At 40.1% G+C, this 26,401-nt stretch overlaps 1 protein-coding gene across 7 annotated transcripts; it reads right to left on the minus strand.

The window, feature by feature from the left end:
• Positions 1-2,449: 2,449 nt before the first annotated feature.
• CHRM2 (cholinergic receptor muscarinic 2) lies at positions 2,450-26,401 on the minus strand. Of its 7 annotated transcripts, XM_037387998.1 has the most exons (6): positions 26,278-26,401; positions 23,880-23,978; positions 22,856-22,989; positions 18,420-18,590; positions 9,791-11,226; positions 2,450-8,895 (listed from the first exon to the last, which is right to left on the minus strand). In XM_037387998.1, exons 5-6 carry the CDS (start codon positions 11,185-11,187, stop codon positions 8,850-8,852), a joined length of 1,443 nt encoding a protein of 480 aa, XP_037243895.1. In that variant the 5' UTR covers positions 11,188-11,226; positions 18,420-18,590; positions 22,856-22,989; positions 23,880-23,978; positions 26,278-26,401; the 3' UTR covers positions 2,450-8,849. The 7 variants fall into 7 exon arrangements, with proteins under 7 accessions (XP_037243895.1, XP_037243899.1, XP_037243896.1 ...); XM_037388002.1 differs by lacking the exon at positions 22,856-22,989; XM_037387999.1 differs by lacking the exon at positions 18,420-18,590.

Consider the following 26,401-nt stretch of genomic DNA (forward strand, 5'->3'; position numbering starts at 1 on the left):
GAGAGGCTTGCCAGGACACTTCAGGGACAGGGGGAGGGAGGAAGGAGCAAGGGAGAGAGGGATGAAGACAGAGCAATGATTGAGGGAAGAAGGAAAGGGGTGGTTTTGTCTCTCCATTTCTTTGGTATTGTTCTTGCCAATTTTATTATTCTCCCTGGTTCTGTGTGTCGGTACAAATGAAGTTGGCAAGCTCCATTGAGAAGAAGGTGGCAAAGTCAATTTCCTAGTCCTGCCAAGTAGGTTCCCATGTCTAGACGGTGCATACAATGGTTGGCAAAAGGCCAGAAACAGAGTTAATGGATTTTTACAAAATAGCAGCATTTCTCTATTGATTTTTTTCAGGGTATTTCCAGAACTCCGGGAAAAGTAGGTAGCTACACTTTACAATTTTTTCTGCTAATAAAAGCCCTCAGAGGGAGGTTCTTAATAAAGACCCTTCTGGTCTGGGGGACATTCTCTAAAGACATCTCTTTAGAGGGGAGAGGATGAATATTATTAGATGTTACATTAGCTGTAAGTATCACTGTATGTGGAAATTGAGGTGGCAATTTTTATTGCCCTCGACTGTGGTTTTTACTCCTTTAAAGAAAAAGGTATCCTTGTTCACAGCCCAGTGGTGAAACTGAGTCTGAGCAAATGGCTTAAGCAGGGAGATGAGTAGTTTGGCACAATTTGCATCCCTTTTCCCCTGTTTATGATCAACTCCGGCAACAAAGTTTTCAAAAGATGTGTGTAGTCAGTGAAATGTGCCTAAACCTCCTCTGGGAAGACAAAAAATGTTTAGTGTCAGTGCTCTGAATTTACAGGTACCCTTAGTTGTAGGCTTTCTGTAATGTTAAGTGACCTTAAATACACATACAAATAAAGTGCATGCTGGAAAAATGGATTTTTTTGGACTCTGCTTTACAAAATATATTGACCAGGGGTTAAGTTTTTGGCCTGCCGTGCTGTGTTTCAAATGGGATTGGCAACTCCACCCATTTGGAAGTTAATCATGGTATTTGCAGAAGCCTTTTCTGTCTATTAAAACTCTCACCATCGGCATCTCAAGGCCCCCCTGAAGCCATATGTTGGCCATTATAGGATGGTGTAGTGTGTGAGAGAAAGAATTACTTGGACTGTAGCAGTATACTGGCAATTTGAGTTCCATCTATGGTCTGTGATGTGATGGTTAGCATAGTGGGGTCTGAAAGTGGTAATCTCTTCTTTGAAGGGAAGAGATAAATCAGAAATAAGTAAACTGTGGCTGGGGAAAACAGAGTTCAGGTACCTATTCATGTCTCTATTGTGATCTTGACAAGTGTCTTGACAATCAGGATCTACCTGAAAAAGAGATGTAATAACATTTTCCCACCTTGCAGTCTATCAGTAGAGCATATGCTCTGCAGAGTGCAAGGGACTTAAATACAAGGTGAGCAAGGGGACATATTACAGCACATTTATCTGACTGTTTTGAGAAAGTCAGATTAAACCCTGACTTTTCTGACTTTCATTGTGGAAGGATTATGGACAAGGAAGGGGATGAGATGGCTGAAGATGAGCTTGATCTGAAGCAAATGTCAATAGTGGGAAGCCCTAAACAGGGAGGGTAAGGACAGGTGTAAAGTCCTGAAAAGGTGGAAACACTGAAAAGCCTCAGATATTATGAAAGGAAAAATTTAGAAAAAGTTAGTATAGACCATCTTATTAAAATTACTTCTTTCCATTCTGGGGTGGCTGGGATGAAGTATCCTGATCCTGACAGAGCTGATGCACCCGCTATATGGAGAGACCCACTTGTCGAATTGCTAGACTGGCTGTGCACTGAATGCCCAGTTTACCTGGGCAGGAATGGTTCCCCAGTCACTGCTACTTGCTTCCTCTGCTGCATCTGAGCCCTGTCTACTCCTGAAGTGGGGGTGAGACAGTATCCTGAGACCATGAGGTGTTGAAGGTATGCAACCTCTGTTCTTTATTCCTACTCCCAAATGCTTTCTAGGTAGCTCAAAATACACTTGATTGTTAGTGGTGTCATCTCCCCTGATAATTAACTAAAAATGCATTTTGCTTTGATAAAACAGCATGGCTACAAGAGTCTTACCTATTCCCATTAACACTTGGATGACAGAAATATATGGAGGAATGTCTTATTGGAAGGCCCTTATCAGATTGCTGAAGGGACCTTGCAGCTAAAGGTGAAATCTTCTAAAGGAAGCAGAGTCACTGGAAGAGGTGAAGTGAGGAAGGGAGACGTGGACAAGACAAAGATGAGTAAAGTGGTACTCCAGATCTCTCTTGAACTTCACACTTGCCAAGAAAGCCAGGAAAGAGAAAGATTTCTTCTCTGGAGTACTACAGTCAGTCTCACAGCCCTGTCGCTACTGCAGGGAAACTATTTTTCTCCACTTATTAACCCAGTTTTACATTTCACACGGTAGCTCATTCAGTAAAAAGAAAAAATGAACAGATACCACATACAAAAACATTTTTATTATTATAATTTGCTGTTTAATGCAATGCTTTAACTAGGAATACAACTCAGCAGAAGTACATACACATATATTGCATGTAATTTTAATTGTCTTCTGGATATTTCAAACCCTCATTGCCTCAGTCCTTCATGAGTTGTTTTGGTGAAACACCTTCCTTCATCCTGCATAATATATTTGAATGTTGCTGAATAACACAGATGTTTTTCTTCCAAATGGAGCACAACACTACATCCAAATTCCCAGTTAATATGACTTTGTCAGACCTTGCTTTCACTGTATGAATGTTGTGTATAATGTGTATACATCGATACAGCATATATAAATATATATCTATAATGTATATAATCAAGTGGGTCAGCTTTACTCAGCTAACCATAAACTTGTGCTTATCTTATTTATATGAGATCAAATGTACGGCATCAAGAATTTGACCAGTCCCCGACTTGTAAGATCCTCAGTTCCCACTTTTACCATATGAATTTGGATATCACATACATATAATGCATTCCCTTCTCTCTTGCAGAGTATTTTCTTTTGAAGAAAAGAATGCAGTTGGTTTATTTATACAAATGAGTAACAGGTTTTCCATACCCTTAAGTTAAAAAAAAAAAGTCTCAAGAAGACATGAGGTTTTTCCTCATACGTAGAGCTTGAAGAGTAATTGGACATTCATTGTAGCTATATTTACATTATAACCTTATCTGGATATTATTACACACAATGTATTTTTTACACAGTCAAGATATGGTGTTGGTCATGTTAAAACACACTATCTAAAGGTATTTACAAACTGCTACTCTCTAACTTACCAACCACCTCTGCAAAGTGGCACCAGAATTAAGGGATAAGATATAAGGTGTGTTTACTGGCAACCATGGCACTCTCACTAGTGTTTTTATTATTATTATTACTATCACTACTACCATGATGTGCTTCAGAGAAGGTCTGTCTTTGGGGTACAGGTGCAGAGACAGAGCTGCTGGAGGGGGCAGAAAACTTCCCTCCCTTCTCCCAGCCTACAGGAGCTGGGGGGAACAGAAAAGCAATCCAGCCGTGACCCATCTGTCCCCTTGCAAGCTGGGGCACACCAAGCTTGTGCTGTGCTTTCTTCAGTGCTGTCAGGTGAGTCAGTCCAAATGTTAAATACCCAGCAAAATCCTTCCTTCCAAAGGCCGCTGTAACACAGACTGTGATCATGCTGCCTCCCATACCACCCACAGCTGCTTCTCCCAGAGACTCAGAGCACTTTGGGGCATCTCAAAGAAAACAGTTTCTGTGTGCTTCTTGGCAAGAATAATAAAAAAAAGTCACTATAAAAAATGAAAAAGAGTAGTTACCTAATGGCACTTTTCAGGTTATGCAGAGCTTTGGAAGGCAAAAAGACACCAGAATTTGTTTCCCTTTATTTGGTTAATACCAGAATGAATCGTGTACAACAAGTCTACCCAGTATCCTAAAATAGGAGGCCTGGAAGGACTGATATGCTCGTGTAACCCACAAGTTCCATAATGTAGCATAACAGGCCATAGAAAAAGGCGTGAAGTAAAAATACTGGAGAAATAATTGCACTGGTTGTGGTAAATGATTCATGTCCAACTCAGCCTTGCTATAATTACAATCTTAGGCTTGGTTTCTCAGTGAACGCTCTGCTAGTAAGCACAGGAATGGAAGGGTATACAGGGTAAGGGAGGGCTGCTTTACCATTGCACAGGGCATGAAATTAATCTGTGCAGGTTGCTGCATGATATTCCAGTACAAGAACATTCACTCTTTGCTGCTATCCATTGTTCTTTCTAATATGGAGGTGACAAAACTGGGGAAGAAGAGAATTGACTTGTCTTTGTTTCACACAAGGGTTGGTGGGTTTCTTACTTCCAATTTAAAACCCATGCAGAAAGGATTTATGGAACTTCTCACTCCATACAGTAGTGCGGGCTTCAGTGGAGGGGGATCCGCGTGCTAGAGAAGGCAATATTTTGGTGGGGTTTAGGAATCTGAATGCCAGTGTTCAGTGCCTGAAAGGCAAGAGAAATTGCACACCTGTAGCTGAAATGCAGGCAACATACTTGTTAAAGTGAGGGAGGAGGAAAGCTTTTTGTCAAGACTATGACAAAAGAGGAAAGACGGGCAAAGAAATGAAAAAAGGAGCCACAGCAAATTAAGGACCATCTCAGCTTCCTTCAGAGAAAGATTTTCTATAAATTTAAAAAAAAAATATCTTTAAAGTCTAGAGCTTTTCATGATATACAAGAGAAATAAAAGCAATACTGTATTGAAATCGCACCCTAGCAAATGTCTCTGGACATGTTATATAAAACATCTGTAGAGCCAGGGATGTAAAACACCTACTTTTTGCTTCTCAACTTTTACCACTTGCACTGCTGTCAGTTGAGAGCACAGAGCCATCTAGGAAGTGATCTTTAAAAATATCAAAAGCATTAGAGTCCAAACCCACTACCTGTCAGCAAACACTCCCCACACAGAGAAAGAAAGTTTGTTTTCTTGCTGTTTCTTTCCTAAGACTTTAGCTTCTCACAAGAAGCATCCTGATTTCTCAAAAAAATTAAAGATTTTCAGGAATTATTGTAAGGGGAGGAAGGGAAAACAAAAATCAGCAGCACTCTTCCTGCCTGCCCCAGCTGCATCACATCAGCTTTGCAGCATGATGGCTGTGAAGATGTTTTACCCATTTATACTGCAAGGCCAGGACCATTTTTTGGCAACAGAAGTGGCAAGGGGAAGTGGTGTCAGTGGAAGTGAAAAATTCAAAGTGTGCCACCTCAGCACCACAGGCGAAACCAGGACCTGTATCCCCAGGCAGCACTGGGGCAGCTGTTGCATCCATAGGAATGAAGAACTGGGATCAAAATCAGTCAAAACTGGAGAAGGGGGCAGTGAGTTTACTAGGAAGCCCCACTGCAAAGCAGACACATGGACACATTCAAATCCATCAGGAGATAAGAACACAAACAAAAAAAATGCCCATTCCCTTGTGCTCCTGGCCCGGCCGGGATGGCCAGGAGCAGCTGGGCCACCCTGAAGGTTTTCTCACCGGTGTGTGGGCTGTTCTCACCATGGCCACGCTCACTAAAGATGCCTCCTCTGTAAATACTTTTTCCTCCACCAGAAAAATATAAAACAGAGGTGTGATAGATTTAACACTTGCTTTTGTCCCTTCGTGCTTTGTAGATGTCAAACAACTGATCCCTGGGGTCTATTTGATTACTTCTATCCCCATGAGCGTTTGTGAGGTAAGAAAGAAAGAAAAGTAATCTGACCTATATAGAAGTGTTTGTTGCCTTTGGATGATTTTTCATCAGGCAATGTTCAAACACTTTGCTATCTCTGAACAGATCCTCATGAATCCTAGTAAATCAAATGAAAACCCCAAACAGAAAGAAGTCTGACAAAAATTTTTGTTAGGTTTAGCCCTCGCTGGAAAACAGATTCCTCAACATTACTTCAGGTTTTCTCTTTCTTTCTCTTTTCCTCCCTCTCTTTTTATTTTTTAAACCACAGATGCCTTTCAGGCTCAGAAAAGGTGCCAGCTGGATGGACTTATCTTCAGGCTGTTGTTCTCTCCCTGGAGAGTGAAGGTAGGACCAGCCCGTGACAGTACCAGTCACTCCCCATGAGCTGCCGACATGACAGATCCTGCTGCAGCAGGGTTGCTGCCAAAGATTGGGTGGGCCTTTTCCGTTTTAGCTTGTTTCTGGAAATAATTAAGAGGAAGAAAAGGAAAGGGCAAGAAGTGCTAGCTGCAGTTTTTTGTTATTGTTTTCTGTTATTTTTCTCATGCATCACCTGCACAGTTTGCTCAATTTCTGTGTGAAACAAAAGTGGCCAGCACAGCACATGGTGTGGACATGCCGCTGGGATCCTCCGGCCAAGCCCAAGGTGAAGATGTGGCAGCACCAGCAGCACCTGGGGCCTTGTGGGCGACGGGGCGCAGGTGACAGCTGGGGAAGCTGGAGGAGGTACCCAGGGAGCGCTGCTCTTCAAGACCGACATCTAGATCTTGCAGAACTATCACTCAGAAGGGAAGTGAAACCTGGTGAACGTGGTTTGGGACACAAAGGAAAGACATGAGAGCTCAAAAGATGTTCAAAAGAACAAACTATTTTGCATCTTGGAAAGATTATTCCCCCCCCCCCCCTTTTTTTTTTTTTTTTAATAAGCCACAATCAGCTGAAGACCCACGAGGTTCCCAGTATCTCAGGGCAGGCTCTGCCTCCTCTCTGCCTTGTGGAAGGGGTAGACAGTGTCATGAGTAACTGTTGGCTCTGCACCTCCCACCAGTTCCCAACGAGTGCAACACAGACAAAACCCCATGCAATATCTTGAGAGTTATGTGAATATTTTCCATGTATATAAATCACTTTGGGGTGTGTGTTTGCATGCCTGTGCATACATGTGTAGGTGCATTATGTCATCTACTTTTACATTGTGTAGTTGGCTGTGAATGTGGATGTACCATGGGAATATTTTTTTATTGAACTGGTACAAGGTGGAAACTCACAATTGTGTGTCCTGCGAGCCTTTTAAATGTACTATAACACAAACCAAAGCATGCTATCCTTTAGGATCAAAAGTGGGGAATGGTGCTAGAGAAAAGTGCTTGAAAGCTTCAAACTCAAGGTTTGGGGTTTTTTTTGTTTGTTTCATAATATTGGCCCCAAATTTTTTTTTTTTTGCATGCTATTTTGAGTGTTGAAAACGTATAATTGTAATCTCTAATTTGCACTTTTTAACTTGTAGAAGTGTCCCTAGCTGTTAGAAGGTTTCATAACTTATAAACAAGTGACAGTTTCAAAGGTCAGAATAAAGGCTTTGCACACCTGTTGGAAAACTGGACCTAAAAGATTAGATAAGAATATACAAACCATTATTTCCCAATTTGAGTACCTGTACTATTGATACCCATAGCACTTGCTGAAAGAAAGAAGCAGGTGTGTTCCTTTTATGAAACTTTTCTAAAGAAAATGAAATTAACAGATGAACAGATTTCATTTTATCTTTGGTTTTTATCTGAATTTTTTAACACTGTAGAAGGATGAATGAAGTAGAAATGATCATGTAAATCTTTCCTCTGACCTGTCAAGATAAGCCTGGTGAATGTAGTTTTAAAAGACAAGCAGCACTCAATTTTGCAAGCCTTATCATTGAATTATTCTTCCTTACAAGCAGGAAGATGAAAATAGTATAGTAGATATGACTCAAGGTGAGTAAGGATTGCAAAATTAGACCCTTGGCTGTATGGAGACACTTAGATATATTAGAATGAAATCACTAGGGGTCTAAAATCAATGAATGCATATTAAGACACATTAATCCTGAGATTAATGTGGCCTTAATTTACTGCAGTTTAATCCTCCTCATTTTCACCTTCTGCTAGGAATTTGTACTTCGAAACATGAAAATTGTCATATTGCCAAAGTGCTTTGACACTGTGTTTCAATAAGCTCGTCAAATGTAAAAGTTAAGTCTGCAAGATTAATTTCCCTGTAATCTTGAAGGCTGCTATTTTGCAGTGCATTTTGGAAGACTCTAAAGTGGTAGCATGAAATAACAGAATGATTTGGTGTCCTACTTGGTAGGTGGCTTTCAATCCAGAAGACAGTCTCTTAGGACACTGTCTATGCAGCAAGCTACTTTTTTGGGTAATAAAACCTGTAGGTCTACCTTCCCTAGTGCCTGGAAGTTAGAGTTACTAAGAAGGAGGTAACTAGAATATGCATAACTCGCAGACAATTGCTATTTTCAGTCATCTGATACACTTTCTTCTGTCCGCTCAGTGCTACAGTAAATATCAAATATTGAAATAGTAAATTCGTTACCAGGCAGAGAGAATCTGAATTTGAACTGGTTGGAGTAGCAGGTAATATTTGAACTTGACCCCTGCCAGCCTCCCATCCAGACTATTTCAGTATCTGGTTTTGTGAATTCACTGTTTTCCTCTCTGCCTTTTTATTAGTGTTATCCCTTGGCTTACAGTCAAAATATTGCTCCCAGCTGGTACAAAAGGCAATATAGCCAATATCTTTTCCACAAAGTAAACATCTTGTCCAGGATACACCCAGGAAGGACACTGGTTTCACACTGAGGACTTAGGCAGAGCTTGATCCATGTGGGCATGTCAGTCCGTCTTGTTCATTTCCTCAATAAATGTGAATCATCTTTTGACTGCTCAAGAGCACAGTCATCCAATATTAACTATTCATTCTGTGGAGCCTCAGCAAACCTCTTCATTTGTACATCAGATTTTAAAAGGATTTAGCTTCCCTCCATTTTCCTAGTAATAACCTTGTTCTTATTCTTCACCTGAGGCCCTCTGTTTGGCCACTGTAGTGGCTGACTGGATGAGACCTTTCTTCGAATTTACAACTTCCTTTGATATTCAGTCTTTGTGCCCTGGACAAGAAAGCTACAAAAAGGAAGGAAAGGCTGATGGAGGTAAATGACAAATCCACAGGTAGATGTTATACAACAAACAAAGTGAACAAAATTGTCTCAAAAGCTTTGGTTTACATGAATGCTGAAATAGTCTTGGGATGTAGCAGTCTGGAAAAGACGGTCTTTTTTCACTTTTACCTTGACATGATGAAAGAATCATGGAACAAAAGCCCCTAGAAGGGGGCTAGAGGCAGACTTTGAATGATACAAGTATTAGGCAACGGTTACAAGTTGAACATAAATTTTGGAACTGATGCAGTTTTAGAAATGGTAGTGTTATAAACAACATAAAATAACTTTCACCATGATTTACCTAACATTAACATTCTTACATAAGAGTGACAAAAAAGCTTTAGACAACAGAAACCTTCTACTATGATTCATTTGGATTATGTAATAATCCTCCAAACTCCTATGCCTCTTCCACACAGTCATTGTTAAAATTCCTTTTTTTTTTCCTCCTAGATGAAGACATATTAAACAGACACGGGGGGGGGGGGGGGGGGGGGGGGGGGGCAAAAAAAAACCCCCCCCCCCCCCAAGTATTTTACACAGAATGACCAAAACTTTTTACACTCTAAAGCCTTTCTGCAGAATACTCTCAGAAAGCAAGGAACTGTGCTTCCAGTCCACATACTTGAATACTTCCTCAAGCATCCCCACGTCCTCAAGATTAATTTCAATAATTAAAAAAATGTTTTTAAATGTAGTTCTCAGGGGTGGAGCTGATGCCCCACGTCAATATTTCCACTAGCATCCTGGATTGCACATTCCATAGAAGAGCATAAAGTGCTATGGCATTTTTTTTTTAAATTAATTTGGAACTTCTTCACCCTTTTCATTATTATTTTTATTATTATTTTTACCTTGTAGCTCCTATATTCTTGTAATGACACATAAGAAGGTGCTTAAACGTCTTCTTGAAAGTAGCATTGCAGAGGGCATAGCAAGCAGGGTTGATGGTGCTGTTGATATAGCAAAGCCAATAACCTATGGTCCACACAGTGCCGGGGATGCAGGATGTGCAGAAGCTGTTGATGAGCACCATCACGTTGTATGGGGTCCAGGTGATGATGAAGGCCAGGAGGATAGCCAAAATAGTCCTTGTCACTTTTTTCTCTCTAGAAGGAGGTGGTTTCTTTTTGGCTGGCTGCTTTGTCATCTTGACGATTTTCCGTGCTACACTATTCTGCTTCTCCTCCCCGTTGGTGCCTACAATCTCCACGGTAGTGTTGGTGGGTGCACAGCAGTCACTCTTTTGGGACTTGGTGACTATCCTGATGCACGTCAGCTTGGAGTTCTCTGCTTTGAGATGGTCTTGGGATGCGGAAGCCTGGCTGGCATCTTTGGCAGCTTCATCCTCTTTCATGTTGGAAGCAACCACACTGACAGAGGTGGAGTCATTGGAGCTCTCCTTCTCCTCCCCTTGAACACAGTTCTCCGTCACAGTCTCTCCAGTGGTTTTTCCATTCTGAATTTTGCTGTGCTCCAACCCATCCCCACTGGTTGGGAGGTTGTTATTGTTTGGTTTCACTATTTTACCTTGGACAAGGCTGGGGGAAACTGTATCTTGGTTTTGGGCAGCTTCCTTTTTCCCTTTCTTTATCCGACTCTTACTGGCTCGAGAGATTTGCCAGTAAAGGACAGTCATGATGATAACAGGCAAATAGAAAGCTGCAATGGCAGTACCAAAAGTGACAGCAGCATTAGAAAAAAACTGGATGTAGCAATCTCCATCTGGGACAGTCCTTCCTCCCACAATGAACTGCCAGAAGAGAATTGCAGGGGCCCACAGAATGAAGGACAGCACCCATGCAGCTGCAATCATCATGCCTGCCATCTTAGTGGTCCGCTTTACAGGATATGTCAGAGGTTTGGTGACACAGAAGTATCTGTCAAAGCTGATAATGAGGAGGTTCATTACAGAGGCATTGCTGACCACATAGTCAAGAGCCAGCCAGAGGTCACACACCACAGGCCCCAAGGGCCAGTAGCCTATCACAGTGTAGAGGGTGTACAGGTTCATGGAAAAGATGCCGATGATCAAGTCAGCGCAAGCCAAGCTGAACAGGAAATAGTTGTTGACAGTCTGCAGGTGCCTGTTGACTTTGATCGACACCATGACCAGGATGTTGCCAATTATGGTGACTAGACTAAGAGACCCTGCTACCAGGACGATGAAGACCACCTCAACAGTTTTATAGGGGCTCTCCAAAGCCATCACATTTTCAGTGGAAGAGTTTATATATGTTGAGTTATTCATTTCTGCTCTGCTAACAAGATACCCAGTTATCACTTAAGCCTGCAGAGGAAAGAAACCAAAACAGGTATCACCATTAAATTAGTCACTTTGCTTTTAGGAAATGGATCCCAAAAATTCTACTTGGAAAGAGTTTAAAGGTAGAAGATGTATTCAGAAGGACCAGTCGGCTTTGGCTGATGAAAACACCTTACAACATATAATATTGCTTTAGGAGTAACATACCAGTAAGATACCTCTAAATACGTGACAAAGACATATGAATCCACATCTAGATTTTTAAGTTCTCAGATGCATTTTTCTCTTTATCCTGTTATAAAATTAATATTGACCTTAACAATTTGGAACTGGATCTGCATTTGGATTTCTTTCCTACCAATAAAATAGTTCACTTTGCTCATTTCAAGCCCTATTCCTAAGTCTAGTCCTGAGGGTATGCCATTCTTCTAACCTGAGGTGAAGATGTGGTTTACCAGGAGCCAGATCACATGAAGGTGTCTTATGTTTCCATCTTTCCTTCATGTTCCATCTGGGTATGTTTCTATGAGGTTTAGGGAACAAGTTTGTGTCATGTGTCCCTCTGATTTTCTTACACTGCTGTTACTTTTATTGTCAACACTTGAAAAGATTTTGGCACTGCATCAAACTAAAGTTATTAGTCTGCAAATAAACAAAAAAAATGTAGATCTGTTGAAGTCAATAGAGTTAGTAAACATACCTCAGTTGAGCATCTGACAATCTGGTTAGATGTGTACAATTTTTATTTATATTTTTCCATTTCAGTGTGATTTGACTATTTGTAACTGGAAAAGGGGTTGTTGTTTGTTTGGGTTTTTCAATGTTATAAAGTTATCTCTTGATGCTTGCTTGCTTGTACTTTTCTCATTTCTTTCAAATTACAATATTTTTAATCTTTATCATATAAAGCTACGAGAAAAAGTCTGAAATGGATAGCAGGGTAATGATAGAGAAAAAAACAGATAAAAATCAGTTCAGTTTATATACAGCAATTCTTTTTGTAACCCGTATAGCCTGCTGGCAGTACTCAATAAATAGTAATTAAACTACTGGCAATATGCATTTGATAGAAGACCAAGAAAAACGCACATGCTTTTGCCTTCAGGATATGTACTATCCTTTTGTGCATCCCCTGGAAGTCAATAGAATGCACTGGAATTGTACAGCCAGTCTCCAAGCGCTCATTATTTATGAGCTGTGCTCAAGTGATTATTGAGGCATGAAGGCCAGATGTAACAGAGAAGTTAGGCTCTTTATAACTGGAATACTCTCCTCTTTTCCCCACCCATAAGGCATCACTTCTTTAAGGCAGAGCTTCTAAAAGTGGTGGTGCAATCAAAGGAAGACAGAAAGTTCAGTGATGTTTGGCTCCTCTACACATCAGGGATTAAGGAATCCTCCTGTGGCCCTTGTGACTAACCTGCTGATGCACAGACATATACAGTCTGTGTCACATAAACAGAGCAATGCATTCTCACTGTCATTTCAGCACTGCATATTTTCTTTCAGATGCAAAAGGAAGAAGATGATGCAAAATGTCAGCACAACAGCAAAACTCCTTCTGACCTCTAAGAAAAGTAAGCAAGTCTGTCTCTGTGGAAAAGTCAAAATGCTATACCACTGTAAAGGTTTTTATTCTGAAGCAGTTTTGTAATCTTGTAATTTACACTTAAAGAAATACAACTGGCAGAAGGTGGGGCTCACGCATTTGCCTTTGCTTGTAAAAACAGCTGATTTGTTTATGAATTCCATGTTGAAGAGAACAGAGGAACATAAGGTTGGACAGACAGTTTTCCTACAATCTATTCACAGGTACATCCCTAAAATCCTTGTGATCAGGTTCAAGAGAACAAAACTGTGATGAGGAATGTTTTAATTAAATATATGCTTTGTACAGTAAGAATAGGCTGAGTGGAATATAACAGAATTTATACTGTGTGCAAAAAATAGCCAGGAGTATAGCCAGGAGTATATCTTTAATATATAGGACTGTCATTTCAGCAATTCACTGTGTGCTTTTCACCCACAGCCTCACAGCTGAGCAGCTGGCTGTCCAGTTAGATGTGTAAGATATCAATTTTTTGGGACAAGCTAAGAACTCCTCCCAAGCAGAGTTGTTCATGAACATTCCTAACAGAATGCATTTTTGACAAAAAGACAAAATAACTCACAGAGGTGAACTGACTTTAAAAAAAATTCAGCTGAAAATAGTTTGTGATCCAGGGCTCTGCAGCTACCTCTGGTGACAGAGTGAGAGGGGGAGCAAGAAGGGAAGAGAGTGAGAGAGGATCCGAGCTGAAAAAATTGTGCTTTATGATAAAAAGCCAAGTGTTTCTCTACAATTCCATTTCAACAAAACGTTCAGGTTTTTGGTTGGTTTTCTTTTTTCATTCCACTGAAGAACTGATATTTATTTTAAAACCTTGAAACTCATTGTGAAACCAAATTGCCATCTCCCAGCTAACTTTGTTCCGAAGTCTTTTCATCTGAATTTTTACCCACTTAGAATCATAGAATGGTTTGGGTTGGTTAAGGGACCTTAAAGACTGTCTAGTTCCAACCCACCTGCAAGGGCAGGGACACATTTCCAGTTCCAGTGGAAATATTGGTAATTCTATATTAATTCCCCTGATTTTATTATCTGGGCTGCAAGAAGCTGGATGAAGGCTAAAAGGTAATTTTACTTGTTAGGAATAGGATTCCACTGTGTTCTTTTGAATAGAAGCAAAGCAGAGCAGTCCCTTTCCCAGTGATCTCTCTTTGCAAAAAACTTTCCTGCCATGAGAAGGCTGGTAGTCCTGGACTGCAAGTTACATTGACAGCTATGGCTTTCTTAAGTATAGAGAAACACACCTGTTATCACTCACTCCAGTAAAATCTTCCTTTGCTTGCATCAATATGACTGTAAAGTGAACTGTGTTTTGCTCTGTGTGTTAACGAGAAGGTACAGGGCTGGAGAAGCATTTCTTTTCAATCGACATGTAACATCTCTGCCTCTAGTACTGCCGCTATATGAGCAGAGACAGGAGTATGTATACTTCCTAACCCAAGACCACCTGAAATCTGCTGGACTCTTTCCTGTTGGCTCCAGTAGGGTCTGAATCAGGCCTGTAGTGAGGATTCTGTTTCTTATTGTGGCCACTTGCTCCCTTGGTACAGGACTGCCTGTGAAGTACTTTTGGTTTTGTCATGCCATGGAGCCCATCTGTCTTGCTGGAGAGGCATTTGTTACGGGAACAGATGGTATTCATCAGGCAGACCTATGGGGCAGAGGCATTTTAAGGTAAAATGACCTCCCATTATGAGACATACCAGATCTTATTCTTGAGGAAACAGAGTTCTCCGCTGCAAGCCCGTGGGTGTTTGTGTGAGTTGCACAACACGGCACTGACTCCTGTGGGCTACTATAATTTATCCTGCTATACTAAGTGCATTCTTGCTAAACAGAAAATACCCAGAAAAGGCAAGAAATTTCTCTTGTGACCTGAAAATCAACTGAGTTCGTCTTCTGAAATATATTTTAAAACATATATGACTCTGTGGAATACAAACACCATAATCACTGCATGGAAAATGTCCAAAGCCAAGAAATCCACATATAAAATAATTCACAGTTTGGTATTTTATATGTAGTTGGGAAACACTTCCAGTGCAGTAGTTTCTCCCCTCTAAAGAATTCATAGTGATGAAAACCGTTCCCTTCCCTTCTTTTGACTGAGAAGGTCTTGGGGCAGAACTGGGGGATTTGGTGAGCTACATGTTACATGCACTTTTGGCCTGGTGTGATGCCAGGTCTTTTTGCAGTGACTAGTAGACAGGCAGAAGCAGGGCATGGGTGGGTTGACCTGACCCCCTTTACCACTCACAATGAGAAATGTAGTCCCGGATGGCCACAGGCTGTAGTAAACCTTCACAGATCGTGCTGGCAGCCACGATCTGCTTTACTTTCCTTCATTTACCTCCCTAGTAGTTGCTTGGAACAGCAAAACAGAGGTCTGGTGGTTGACATCTGTAGGCTGGTTCATTGTAAAAGGGAACCGTGGTGAGTGTGAGAAAGCAAAATGATGCCATCGAGGTTATTCATCCTATTCTATTGCAGACCCTGAGGAGGAGGCCTGCAGAAATGGGAGGACAAGGAGAAGGGACAAGGACTGCATGATCCCTTAGGATCATGATCCTCAAAATTAGAAAATTCTTTTCCTGAGTCAACGTCAAATGGATCTATTTCTTCATCTTTTGTTTCTTGGACACTGGCTAAAAAATCAAACAGTAGCTACTTAGGTATTGCATTCTGCTGACTGTGCTTTCTACTTGCCCTGACAGGATCCCACCCCTTTGGTACAGATGAATCTTGTAGCAATCATTGTAATTTCAAATTTGGAATAGATCTCCAGCATTTGTCACAAAACAAACTGTAGAAATGTTGTATATGTTTTTTTAAAAATGGCTGATACGCCATGCCTGTCAAAGTTTGTTAGACAAATCCTTCCTCTGTATTGTGCCTATTGCCAAGTTAAATATGGTAAGGATTTAATGTTTTTTTTTAATCCTCTGAAAGCATATAAAGGTCAAGACATGAAAGAAACAACAAATGATCTGTACCTGAAAGTTATATTTGTGATTTAAATGGCATTAACCCAGGAACCTATGTACATTGCTACTCAACGCTTTTCAGCACTCAAATCTCAAACAGAAGTAAATTTTGCTTTTTTAACTTCCCCTCTTTGATCCAGTTCCTCTCCAGTCTGAATCTATGTAAAATGGATTTGACTCTTGCTGTAGCAATAATAGGTTTAATTTTTGTTCCTGAACTGATTTTCATCCTGAACTGTACTGGGTTTGATTCTAAATTCCTTCCTGGCACCATTTAAAGCCATGGTGTGAAAAAAAAGAGAGAAACAAAACCTCTAAGCTTGTGACAAATATACTAGGTACATTAGTTAGGATTTATTACAGACTTTAAGAGAGATTACAGATCTAGTCTGGGCTTTTAGTAAAAAATGCATTTCAGAAAATTCCCAAATACCAGACTAAAATCTTCACCACATGAGCTACTTTCTACAATCTGTTTGAAACTAGAAACATCTTTGCAAAGTGTTGCTGCCTTGGTGTGGTCTATTCTTCTTATTTTCATGTATTTTTGTTTTTCTCAATCAACACATATCCTACAAAAAAAGATATTCTGTGGGCCTGTCTGGATCTACTTTCCCCCATCTCATCCTGAAGGGTACCTAAGGGCAAAATAAATCTTGAAACAAGTAGATCAGAGTTGTAGAGAATTAACAAAAGCAAACTAACATTGTGCCACTAACAACAACTGAAATAAAGCAAAAATAAAAATACCCACCCAAAGTCAGCAGGGAACTGTACATGAGTAGGTGGCAGGGCTAGCATCAATATCGCTGCCTCAGTGCTATTGTTAGGGTCTGAGGATTTGTACAGCTATTAACTAAATCCTACTCACTGCTCTTCTTATAGTCTAAAACTGACAAATACAGTGCCACAAGCCCAACTGGTTTGTATTCCAAATTACACAGAGAAAATTATAAGCAGCATAGAAAAAAAAAACCCCAAAAACAAACCAAACAACCACAGCATAATACATCTCGTTTCAGGAAATAGCTAAAAAAGAAGCAGTTTTTCCTCTATGGTCTTGATAATTATGTATTTCTACTATATTGGTGCTGTTGTCATTACTACTACTCTTGCTATGCTATTAGTTGCCCACTGGTACTAGGGCACTTAATTATCTTTCTGTAAGTATGGTCTTGGCTACAGATATGTCTTTGTTTTTCAGGACCTGTGTAATCAAGAAAGAATTTGCATTCTGTCTTTGGGCAGCTGACATCATTACAAGCTAAATTCAGCATCTTGATGCATTGGGCAAACCTGAAAAATATGCTTAATAGGCATGTTTTTATCTAACTGGTTTTGATCTACAAAAAGGGGGTTTTACCTCCTGGACTAGAGGATATACTTCCACTTATGTGTCTCCTTATTCTTGCTAGGACTGTGTGTAAAGAACCCTTGGTCTCAAACCAGCAAGCAAATAGTCAAGTGTCTTGGTGAAGTTATGGCAAAGCTTTCCTCTGTGCTCTGATGGAACCATATCATATGGTTGCCCGTATGGCAAAGGTGACTGAATACAACAGTTCATATAATTTCTTCTGAGTCCCACCTGCAACAGTGCACACAGCTTGTCAGAGGTGCTTACTTCTTGGAGTGGGTTTGCAGAATGGCAACTGAAAGGACAGAGGGTTTCACCACTACATTCCAGGCAAAGTAAATAATTCAGGACACTTTGTAGAAAGCTAGACCAGAATAGCATTTTCTTTCCTTTTTTCAGGTAAGTTTTAAGAGGAGTGTGTGTCCAGAACTCCAGTTGTTAAGATCAAAATAGTTTTATAACTCAGGAATCGGAGAACAAAGTAATTTTTGGTCTATAGAGTATGAAAAGCAAAATGGAGCTCCTATTGAAGCATCCCACAGTTCCCTCTAAAGGGCTGAGTTAAATGGATAGGATCTCCATCTAGAGGCACAGAAAGGCAGGTACCACATAAAGCAGGCTTGTCCACCAGTAGGGTGCCTTCAATATGTTGAAAATTTACTTACACATATCTTACATGAAGGAACCCCACAATTTATTACAATTTAATTTTTATTATAATTAAGGAGCAGAAATACAATTTGAAGAAATTCTGAAACCATTATGGTTAGATATTCTTGTAGCAAACAGTCTCAGCACTGAGCTGAAATCAGACTGGGGTAGCCGCTGCACAGACACACGCTCAGGCCTGAGATTATCCACTGCACCCAGTATTACGTCGTCACCACTTCGGGCATGATTCAATTCAAAGTGGTGTTTCAGAGTAGTTCATAAGTGGGTCAGAAGAGTGGCTGGTGTCACCCAAAGGCAGCAAAACTAGGGACTAGCTCATGCCACACACATTTAATCAGTGGACTTGTGATGATTTCACTTGCAGAGGTTATAGGCTAGCTAGAAAAGGGCGATTCAAGTGACAGATTGCAGTAAGTCACCTCTCTTTTCCTCCTTGCACTGCACCAGTGCTGCTGGAAGTCGACTGAAGCTCCTCACACCAGTTAACCCCAACAAGTTTTATGTGACTGTAACTATCTTCTTCAAGCACTTTAGGCAAAATACTCATACTAGAACTTGGACTAAATTTATAAATATCCTCATCCATGAGAAAGGTTACCTCAGCAGAAGAGTTCTTTAAGCTTCTGTTAAGACTGAATTGAAGATCATTAGCTTTCAGGTTATATTCTCTGAAGGAACAGTGCCGTGATAGGTAAGTACTCCCTCTGCAGCCCAGCACAAATAGGAGGCACAGTACTTCATTATCCTTGTATCAGCTATCATGCCTGTGCTATTAAATAGAAAAACCTTATGAGAGCTATGCAAAGTCCCTGGGTGACAAGTGGCAAAGCTAGTGAAAGAGCAGAGGGTTCAGAAGGCTGACTGAAACCAGCTCACAATTTATTCTAAATACCTGGAGCTAATGCACAACAGAAATTCATCTCTTATTTAAAACATGTACAGGTAGATCTAAAAAAAAAATATCAAACAAATAAACACCCCAAAATACACTCTGTTTTTTTCCTGGTTTAAAAGATTTTTTTTTGCCAAAGCCTAAAGGAATATTGGTGATGAAGTAATAACAAAGAACTATAATACAGTACAAGAGGGTGTCTCAAAGAAGCGCTGATTAGCCCCCTCAACCTGCCGGTGAGTCCAGCAAAGCTGCTGTGGTATTTCAGTGAATCTCCACAAACCCCTCCAAGACATGAAGGTTCTTTTGGGATCCTGAATAAACCCACAGAGACTCTCATTGTTCCTCAGAGATTTTTCAGCCTTCAGTAGTGCCTCTGACAGGAATATTAATGTACTGAGGGCCCAAAGGGACTCTTACTGAAGTTAAAGAAAATCTTTCCTTTTCCCTTGGTTGGAAATGGTGTTAGTACATTGCTTTTATCAGTGATTTCCTTATTCACTCACTTATGATCTAGCAGACTCACTTGTGATATCTCTAGATGATCCTCAAATCTACTTTGGAAAGTACCTAGTTTCTTTACTCAGTAAATGCTTTTAAAATTCTTGTTATGTTCATCATGGTCACCCTTACATGACATTCTCTAGAGCTTGAAAACCTAGTCTGTTCTGCTTCTGTGTCCATTAATCTTGGTAATTTTTACACATCTTCCGTTTCACTTAACAGCTTACCTAAGACATAGATTAGAAGCACAGAGAAGAAAGCTGACTCAGATATAAAAGGAGTTGGCACAAATTCTTTGCAAGAATTTAAGCCTATATTGAACTGAAGTGCAAAATAATTTCTGAGGGGGCAGCTAAATCTTTTTTTATGCCTGTATTTCTGCAGACCACATTTAAGGCAGCAACAATGAAATAGTGAAAGAACCTAATTAGTTCTTTACCTTCCTAGAAGGGAATGGTACCTAAATTCCCAAATCAGAATCCACATTTCCCAACTCACTCTGCAGTCTTAAGAGAAGTGTGTGAAAGATGGCAAGATGCTAACAATACTTAACAAAATGCTCATAAAATGTTTGAAAATCTCAAACAAAGGGTTTGCTATAGCTAATTATAAACATGTTAATCACAGCTATGTATGTTTACTGTGAGTCTGTACGATCATCTTCCCTTTTGTGGACAGAGAACATCAAAGATTACATATTCCTTGCCAAAGGAAGGAAATATTTATTCAGCAGTTTTCTGCAGCATTTATGTTCACGGTTACTGTGTTATTATAGGCTCTCTAAGTCTCTGGCTGTGTTATGTTTCATTAAATGACTGCTACCTACTTTAATTACATAGATCGTAGTTGTAGACTAATTGCGTTTTTACTCCACTACAGGTTTAAGGAATCTGTGTGTAATTCTGCCACTGATGCATGGCTCCAGATACTGGTCTTGACACACTGCTGTTACACTTGACAAGGTAAAATACTTAAGCTCTGTGTATGAATAATTCACCATGGCATTAAAAGAAGACCCTATCCTAAGTTAAACCATAATACAATGTTTAACAACGTTAACTTAATAACAGGATACTGGGGACTAGTCTCTGATGATACACCTGTTAAAAATATAGTCAGCCTCACTGGGCCAGGAAGACTAAATGCACCAGCAAGTATTCTCAAGCTCTCTATTCATTTTGATTTTTTAAAAGACATTGCAAAGGTTGTTCACATCAAACTTTGACCTCTCTTGCATGTTTGCAAAAAGAAAATAATGGGAACATTTAAAATGCAAGGTTTCGGAAGTGCTAATTGGGATTATTTGAAACCAAAACCATTAAAAGCCTGAGAGGCATTAAATAACATGGGATAGAGACAAGCAGGCAGTTATTGTATGCATAGTTCTGCTCTGTGAGGCATGAAAAGGCTACACAGAATGTTGTCCCCAGGTGCAGAGGAGGCTTCAGCTCAGCTTCTCCCTCATAAGAGACAGTTTGCTATGATTATTAAACACAAAACCTTATGCCCCTGTCACAGGAACTGCTTGGTCGCAAGTGTGCAGATTAAAAACTGTTATCTTCACATGGCGGTTTGCAAACTGATCTTGTCACCTTGGCAATGAAGTCTATGAGACGCAAAGCTTCTACAGGGTGATGATGATGAATATACTTGACGTCCCTTGCACATTTCATTGTAATTCAAATATGAGTTAAAAAACAAGCAAGCAAACAAACAAACAAAAATATTTTTGAGACAAATAGGTTGATATTGAAATTCAGGCTTCTAGAGACTGCGCCATTATATTTTACTGCATGGGAACTTAGTTCACATCACGGCAGAAGCACCAAGTCAGCTTCACCAAGACTGTTGCTAGAATGACTTGGCTGGTGTGAAATCAGTTGTTTTCCTATTTCTGGTATTCAGGACCTCGAACTGTTTATATTAATAACCTGAAATTCCACAATTATGCTGTAGCTTACTCCCTCCCTTCCTTTGGCAGGCTTATCTCTTATTGTTTGCAAGTTTGATGTTTCTGCTTCTCTATTTCAGACTACCTTTCCACAGAAAACATGTCCAAGGAGAAAAAGACCACTAACTAATATATTTTGCTTCTTAAGGTTTTACTTTACCCTCATCTTCTGCAGTGTCACCTACATGGTCTGGTTCTCTCGATCTAATCCTGTCTTTACTTAACTCTTTAAATTGGAACTTGATGGTAAAGCAAACTTATGGGAAGTGAAATACTGTCTAGCAATGCACCTAGGGAACAATCTCCTCCATCAAACCGCTGAGTCCCTGGGGTGTCATGTCAGAGATTAAATCACTCCTACTGTGCCATGCAGCAGCAGCAGAATCGCTCAGCAGTGATTGCTGTGTTGCATCGTGCCTCCGTCATGCCTAAAGACAGATACATCAGGAGGTGTGGGGCAAGGGGAAAGAGAAAATAAAAAATGGGGTGAAAGCAAGAGGGAAGAAATGGGGATGAGACTGAGGTGTGGGTGAAAAAGAGAAGAAATTAATGAAGAGAAAGCAAGAGTGACTACAAGAGAAACAAATACTTCTGTGAGAGCATTCACCTGGGCTCTTTGAATTGTCATCCCTTATTGCCTCATAGAAATAAATTGCCTCATAGAAATAGAAATTCCTCACCTACCCTCAGTATCTGTCTGTATTATCCCATGCCAGCCCACAGAGACCAGCTAGCACTGAGCAGTATTGTAAAAACACCAAAGTGACCTGAAGATCTGAAATCTCATCTCCAATAGCCATTCAAAAATTTAATTTCTTAAATCCTGCTGCCATTCACTGAGACTTGGCCTCCATAACCTATTTGGAGAAAAGGACAGGAATGATTTTTTCAAAAAGTTATCCTTTCTTCCCTAATTAGGAATTCCAGTGTTTTTAGCTTTCTTATAGAGATGATTTTTTCCCCCATAGATGGCTTTTGTTGTTTCCTCTGCTATTATCTATGTTGTGGACATGACCTTATTTCCCCCTCTCTCTCTAATTCCTTTCTTGCTCAGTTCTGGATCAAAGCTGTGACCTCGGGTCTAGGACCATTTACAATCAATTCCATGATGGCTCTGCCTCTGAAAGGTATGAGATTCAGACAGCCGAGCAGGATTCAGATGTTTATCTCTGGGCAAAGCTGGCATTTCTCATAGGGTTTCTATATTTCTGCCTGTGGTCCCTGGGGAAGGTAAGCTGTTCAAAAATACAATGGAAAGAATTAAAGTGAGCAACAAAGGGAAACTGTGACTGAACTCTGGGGACCCTTGGATGCTGGTGTCCAGCACACCATGTCCCTGCTGTCTCAGCTGAACTGGGAGAGGCACAGCTCAGTGCCATGGAACATCCATGGCTCTCTGTGAAGTCACATCTTGGGGATTTGAGTTGTCTTGGTATCTTTTTTTTCCCCTGCTCCTGGTTGTATTACTAAGTGTTGCCTCCACATCTCCTTGCCTTAACAGCGACGCTCCTCCCTCAGATCTTTGCAGTGCCTCTGCTTTAGGGAGAAGCAGGATATGATCAGAAACCTGTGGGTCTGGAACAAACTCACATCACTTCCCATTCATTCCTCTTTCATTTTTCCTTGCTGCCTAGTGCAGCACCTGGCTACCCTTCAGCTTTCTGGTCTTTCTCATCTTGTTCCCCACCTTTCTGCTGTTTAGATCAGTCTTCTGGCTATCATTTTCCTGAGGTTACACCGTGTTGGTTTTCTCATCTTCTGGTCTGACAGTTACTCCTTTTTTCTGGCAGTGCTCAGCTCCCATTTCTCTGACACTTTAAACTGCAGAAAGGCAAAAAAGATTTATGCAATCTCATATAAATCTCCTAGCGGGTCTGGTAGGAAGCAATGCCGTAATGACACACTATGGTGCTGCCCTCCCACTCAAGATTAATATTGGGTGACACTGATCAGTGGCTCCACCTGACAGCTTACAGAAATAGTCTTAACCATCATAAGCTTTCTCTGAAGTTTGTAAGAAACTGTTATGTCAATTCTGACTGTTTCAAAATCATGAAAGCCAGTTTTGCTCCCTGTTTGAGAACCACCAGTGGGGCAGAGTATCCTTTATATAATATCCTTCATGTAAGAGAAGTAATGAACATTGCTTTGGATGAGAAATGCAGAAGACCCATGAGAATCAGGAGATGTAACCGGTCAGGACTAAGGTGTTTTGTTGATCTGTGCATGTGATTATGAAGTGAATCAGATCCATCTGAACAGGAATTGGTTTTAGTGAGTGTGAAGATTGATGTATTTGTCAGGGTAGTTTGAAGGGACGACCTTACAACAGCAGAGAAGTGGTAGTAAATTTTTAACAATGCAAGTATCCAGTAGTAGTAGAACATAACAAGGTTGAGTGGAACAAAAGATGGTAACTATACCCAATTTATGCACATATAACACACTTATATTCTATATACAATGTATATGTATGTTCAATTATTTCTTCATAAGTAAATTACACCAGCGCAATCACTGCATTCAGTAACAGACACCCACACCCCTACACCCCACACCCCACCTAAGAAAAAAGGTAGAATCAGGACAGGATAAATTATTTTCTTTCTCTGAAGTTTTTGTTTCTCTGCAGCTTCCAGAGTTTGAGGCTGAACAAAGCCTCGATAACGCCATGCTGATTTGCAGATGTCGTGTACCCCAGTCATACATACCTTGTGATACTCTTTGAGGAGTCTATGGCTCAAAGGCGCATTTCACAGCTCCTTGCTCTCAGTCACTCACACTATAAGCCTGTGACTTCAAAGGGACATCTGAAAGGAAATGTTTGGAGGAAAAAAAGGGGGGGGGGGGGGGAAAGAAAGAAAGATTGTCTGCTTGTCCTTTTTTTTCTGCTCATGATATAACAGGCTTAAGATTCTTTGGTATAGCTGCTTCTCAGTGGGTTATTTTTTCCTTCTTACTTTACAAAGACCACAAAAAGAAATTGGCACTGAGGAAGAAAACAGCTGTGTGATCCCAATCCAGATGCTGTCATCTTAGAGTGGGTTTGTCAAGAAGCAGGCAAGCAACTTTCCATCTCTAAGCAGGCTCCTTGGGTAGAGCTGGAGTGATGTCCAAGACAGCAATTCTCAGACTTTTTCATATGAGGACTTCCAGTAGTAGTACACACAAAAGCATATACTGCTCCCTACTGCATATCCAGTCATAAAGTAAGTAAAAAAAATCTCTGAGGTCTGGTTGTGTCCTTTCAGGCTGTAGGCAATATCACTAAGACAATATTTTCTCTTATTTCTGAATATAAATGAGGTTTAGTTCTAAATTCAGTCTATTTCAAAGCTTTAAACATATGATCATAACATGAATGCTCTCCACATACATGAAGTCCTGAATGGCTTTCATGAAGTTTCTGAAGTGTATTTTTTTTTGGTGGTGTGTGTGTGTGTGTGTGGCATGTGTGTATAAAAATATATGTAAAGTAAGATTAGATTTACTTATTTATTTACATTTTAAATGAGTTAATTTGGATCTTTTTGGTTTAGTTTGTGATACCCAATGCAACCACACTGAATATTTCATGCACTGAACAACACTGAATAGTAAAAATGCAGATACTCTTGTTTATAGAAAGAGACATAATGGGAGGATTTGCAGTCAGGTTAATGTTTAACCTCTTAATCTTTCTAATGTTATGGATGGAAAATGCCCTTTAAATTTAATTATCTGCTTCTTTACATTTGCTGCTTTGCAAATGAACATTGAAAAATGTCAGTCATCTCTCTACAGAGATCTATGATATTTTTATATCACTCATAATGATGCTGGTCATCTTAAGCAAATGCCATCCAACCTACCATGCCACTGACAGAACCACGTATTCTCTTCATAATTGTCCAAGGTTTGCATATCTCAGACCATGAAATTCAAGGGGGAGTGTGCTTTCTCTGTTACCCCACCATATACTAGAAGCATTTCAAATCTTAACAGATTATGTTTTTGCATCTAAATGAAAAGCCTTTTAGTAACCCAGGTAATAAAAATCTCAGTAACCAATTGAGGATAGGTAGAATCGTTCTGAGAAGAGGCATTCCAGTAAAAGGTCTAAATTATTAGTGTTTTGACAAACAGAGAAGAAAACTCAAGATGTAACTTAGTATAGATTCTACATAAAATGAAAATGTAAAATAATGCATGCCAGTACATTATCTATATCTTCGTACCAATTTCTCAAATATTTGGAAGAGCAGGCAGCTATTTTTTACTTTCTTTTTCATAGGGGATAAAGTCGGGGTCTGCTGTTTTAGAAAACAGTTGCCATTGTGACTGTCAGTTGCAACAGAAATTTGAAAATAATATTAGTTTAAATATGTGATAAGGATGGGCCCTTTTAGAATAGATAGCAAGGAGATATTTATCAACACAGTGTCCAATGGTATCAAACACCCTGCCTCGTAGTATCAGCCAACATGATCCAGGCTGACCACTATCATCAGCTAAGTGGTCAATGGACAATAACAGCACAATTAGGTAAAAAAATAACTGGATATCTTCCACTTCTCATACTCCTGCATACAGGAATAAGAGGCTTCATGGGAGCCTGGGAACCCTCTGCTGAGACAGAAAGTGAAGAATGGTACCATTGCTGCTTCATTTCCATCAACAACCTGGCTTATGCTTCTAACACCTGACGTTAGAATGTCTCAGTTATCCACACAGGCTGGAAACGTGCAAGGGACAGAAAAATGTGAGGAATGTGGAAAAATACAGAACAATTCCTTACTTCCATCTTACACAGAAGTATTAATTCTTTTTTTTGTTACCTCCAAGTTAGGCATTGCAAATGTATAATCAATTTAGATCAAAGATAGCACATTTGAATTGCATCATCTGTGCAAAGAAGATCTAGCATTCAAAAGATGGCATTCCCAAATAACACAATTATATCTGGTAATCAGGCAAATGTCTTTTCTAGCTACTCCTGCTGGGTCTTGTGATTTACTTAATTCATACCCCATACTTCCGCACAATCTGTTTATAACTGAACGTAACACAGTTCACAGTTATTTTTTACTAGAGATTTAGCAGAGAGATTTAAGAGAACTGAACTCTTACACTTTTTCTAGGATGATCTCTTCTTGCTGCCTTGTAGTGTCCACAGGTGAAGGGAGTTTGTTGCTTTACATCAATGGACTGGTTTAGTGCCCCAGATAGCAAGAAACTGAAGCAATTTAGCAAT

The sequence above is a fragment of the Falco rusticolus genome, chromosome 5 (genome assembly GCF_015220075.1).
Source record: "Falco rusticolus isolate bFalRus1 chromosome 5, bFalRus1.pri, whole genome shotgun sequence".
In the NCBI taxonomy this organism is placed as follows: Eukaryota; Metazoa; Chordata; class Aves; order Falconiformes; family Falconidae; genus Falco; species Falco rusticolus.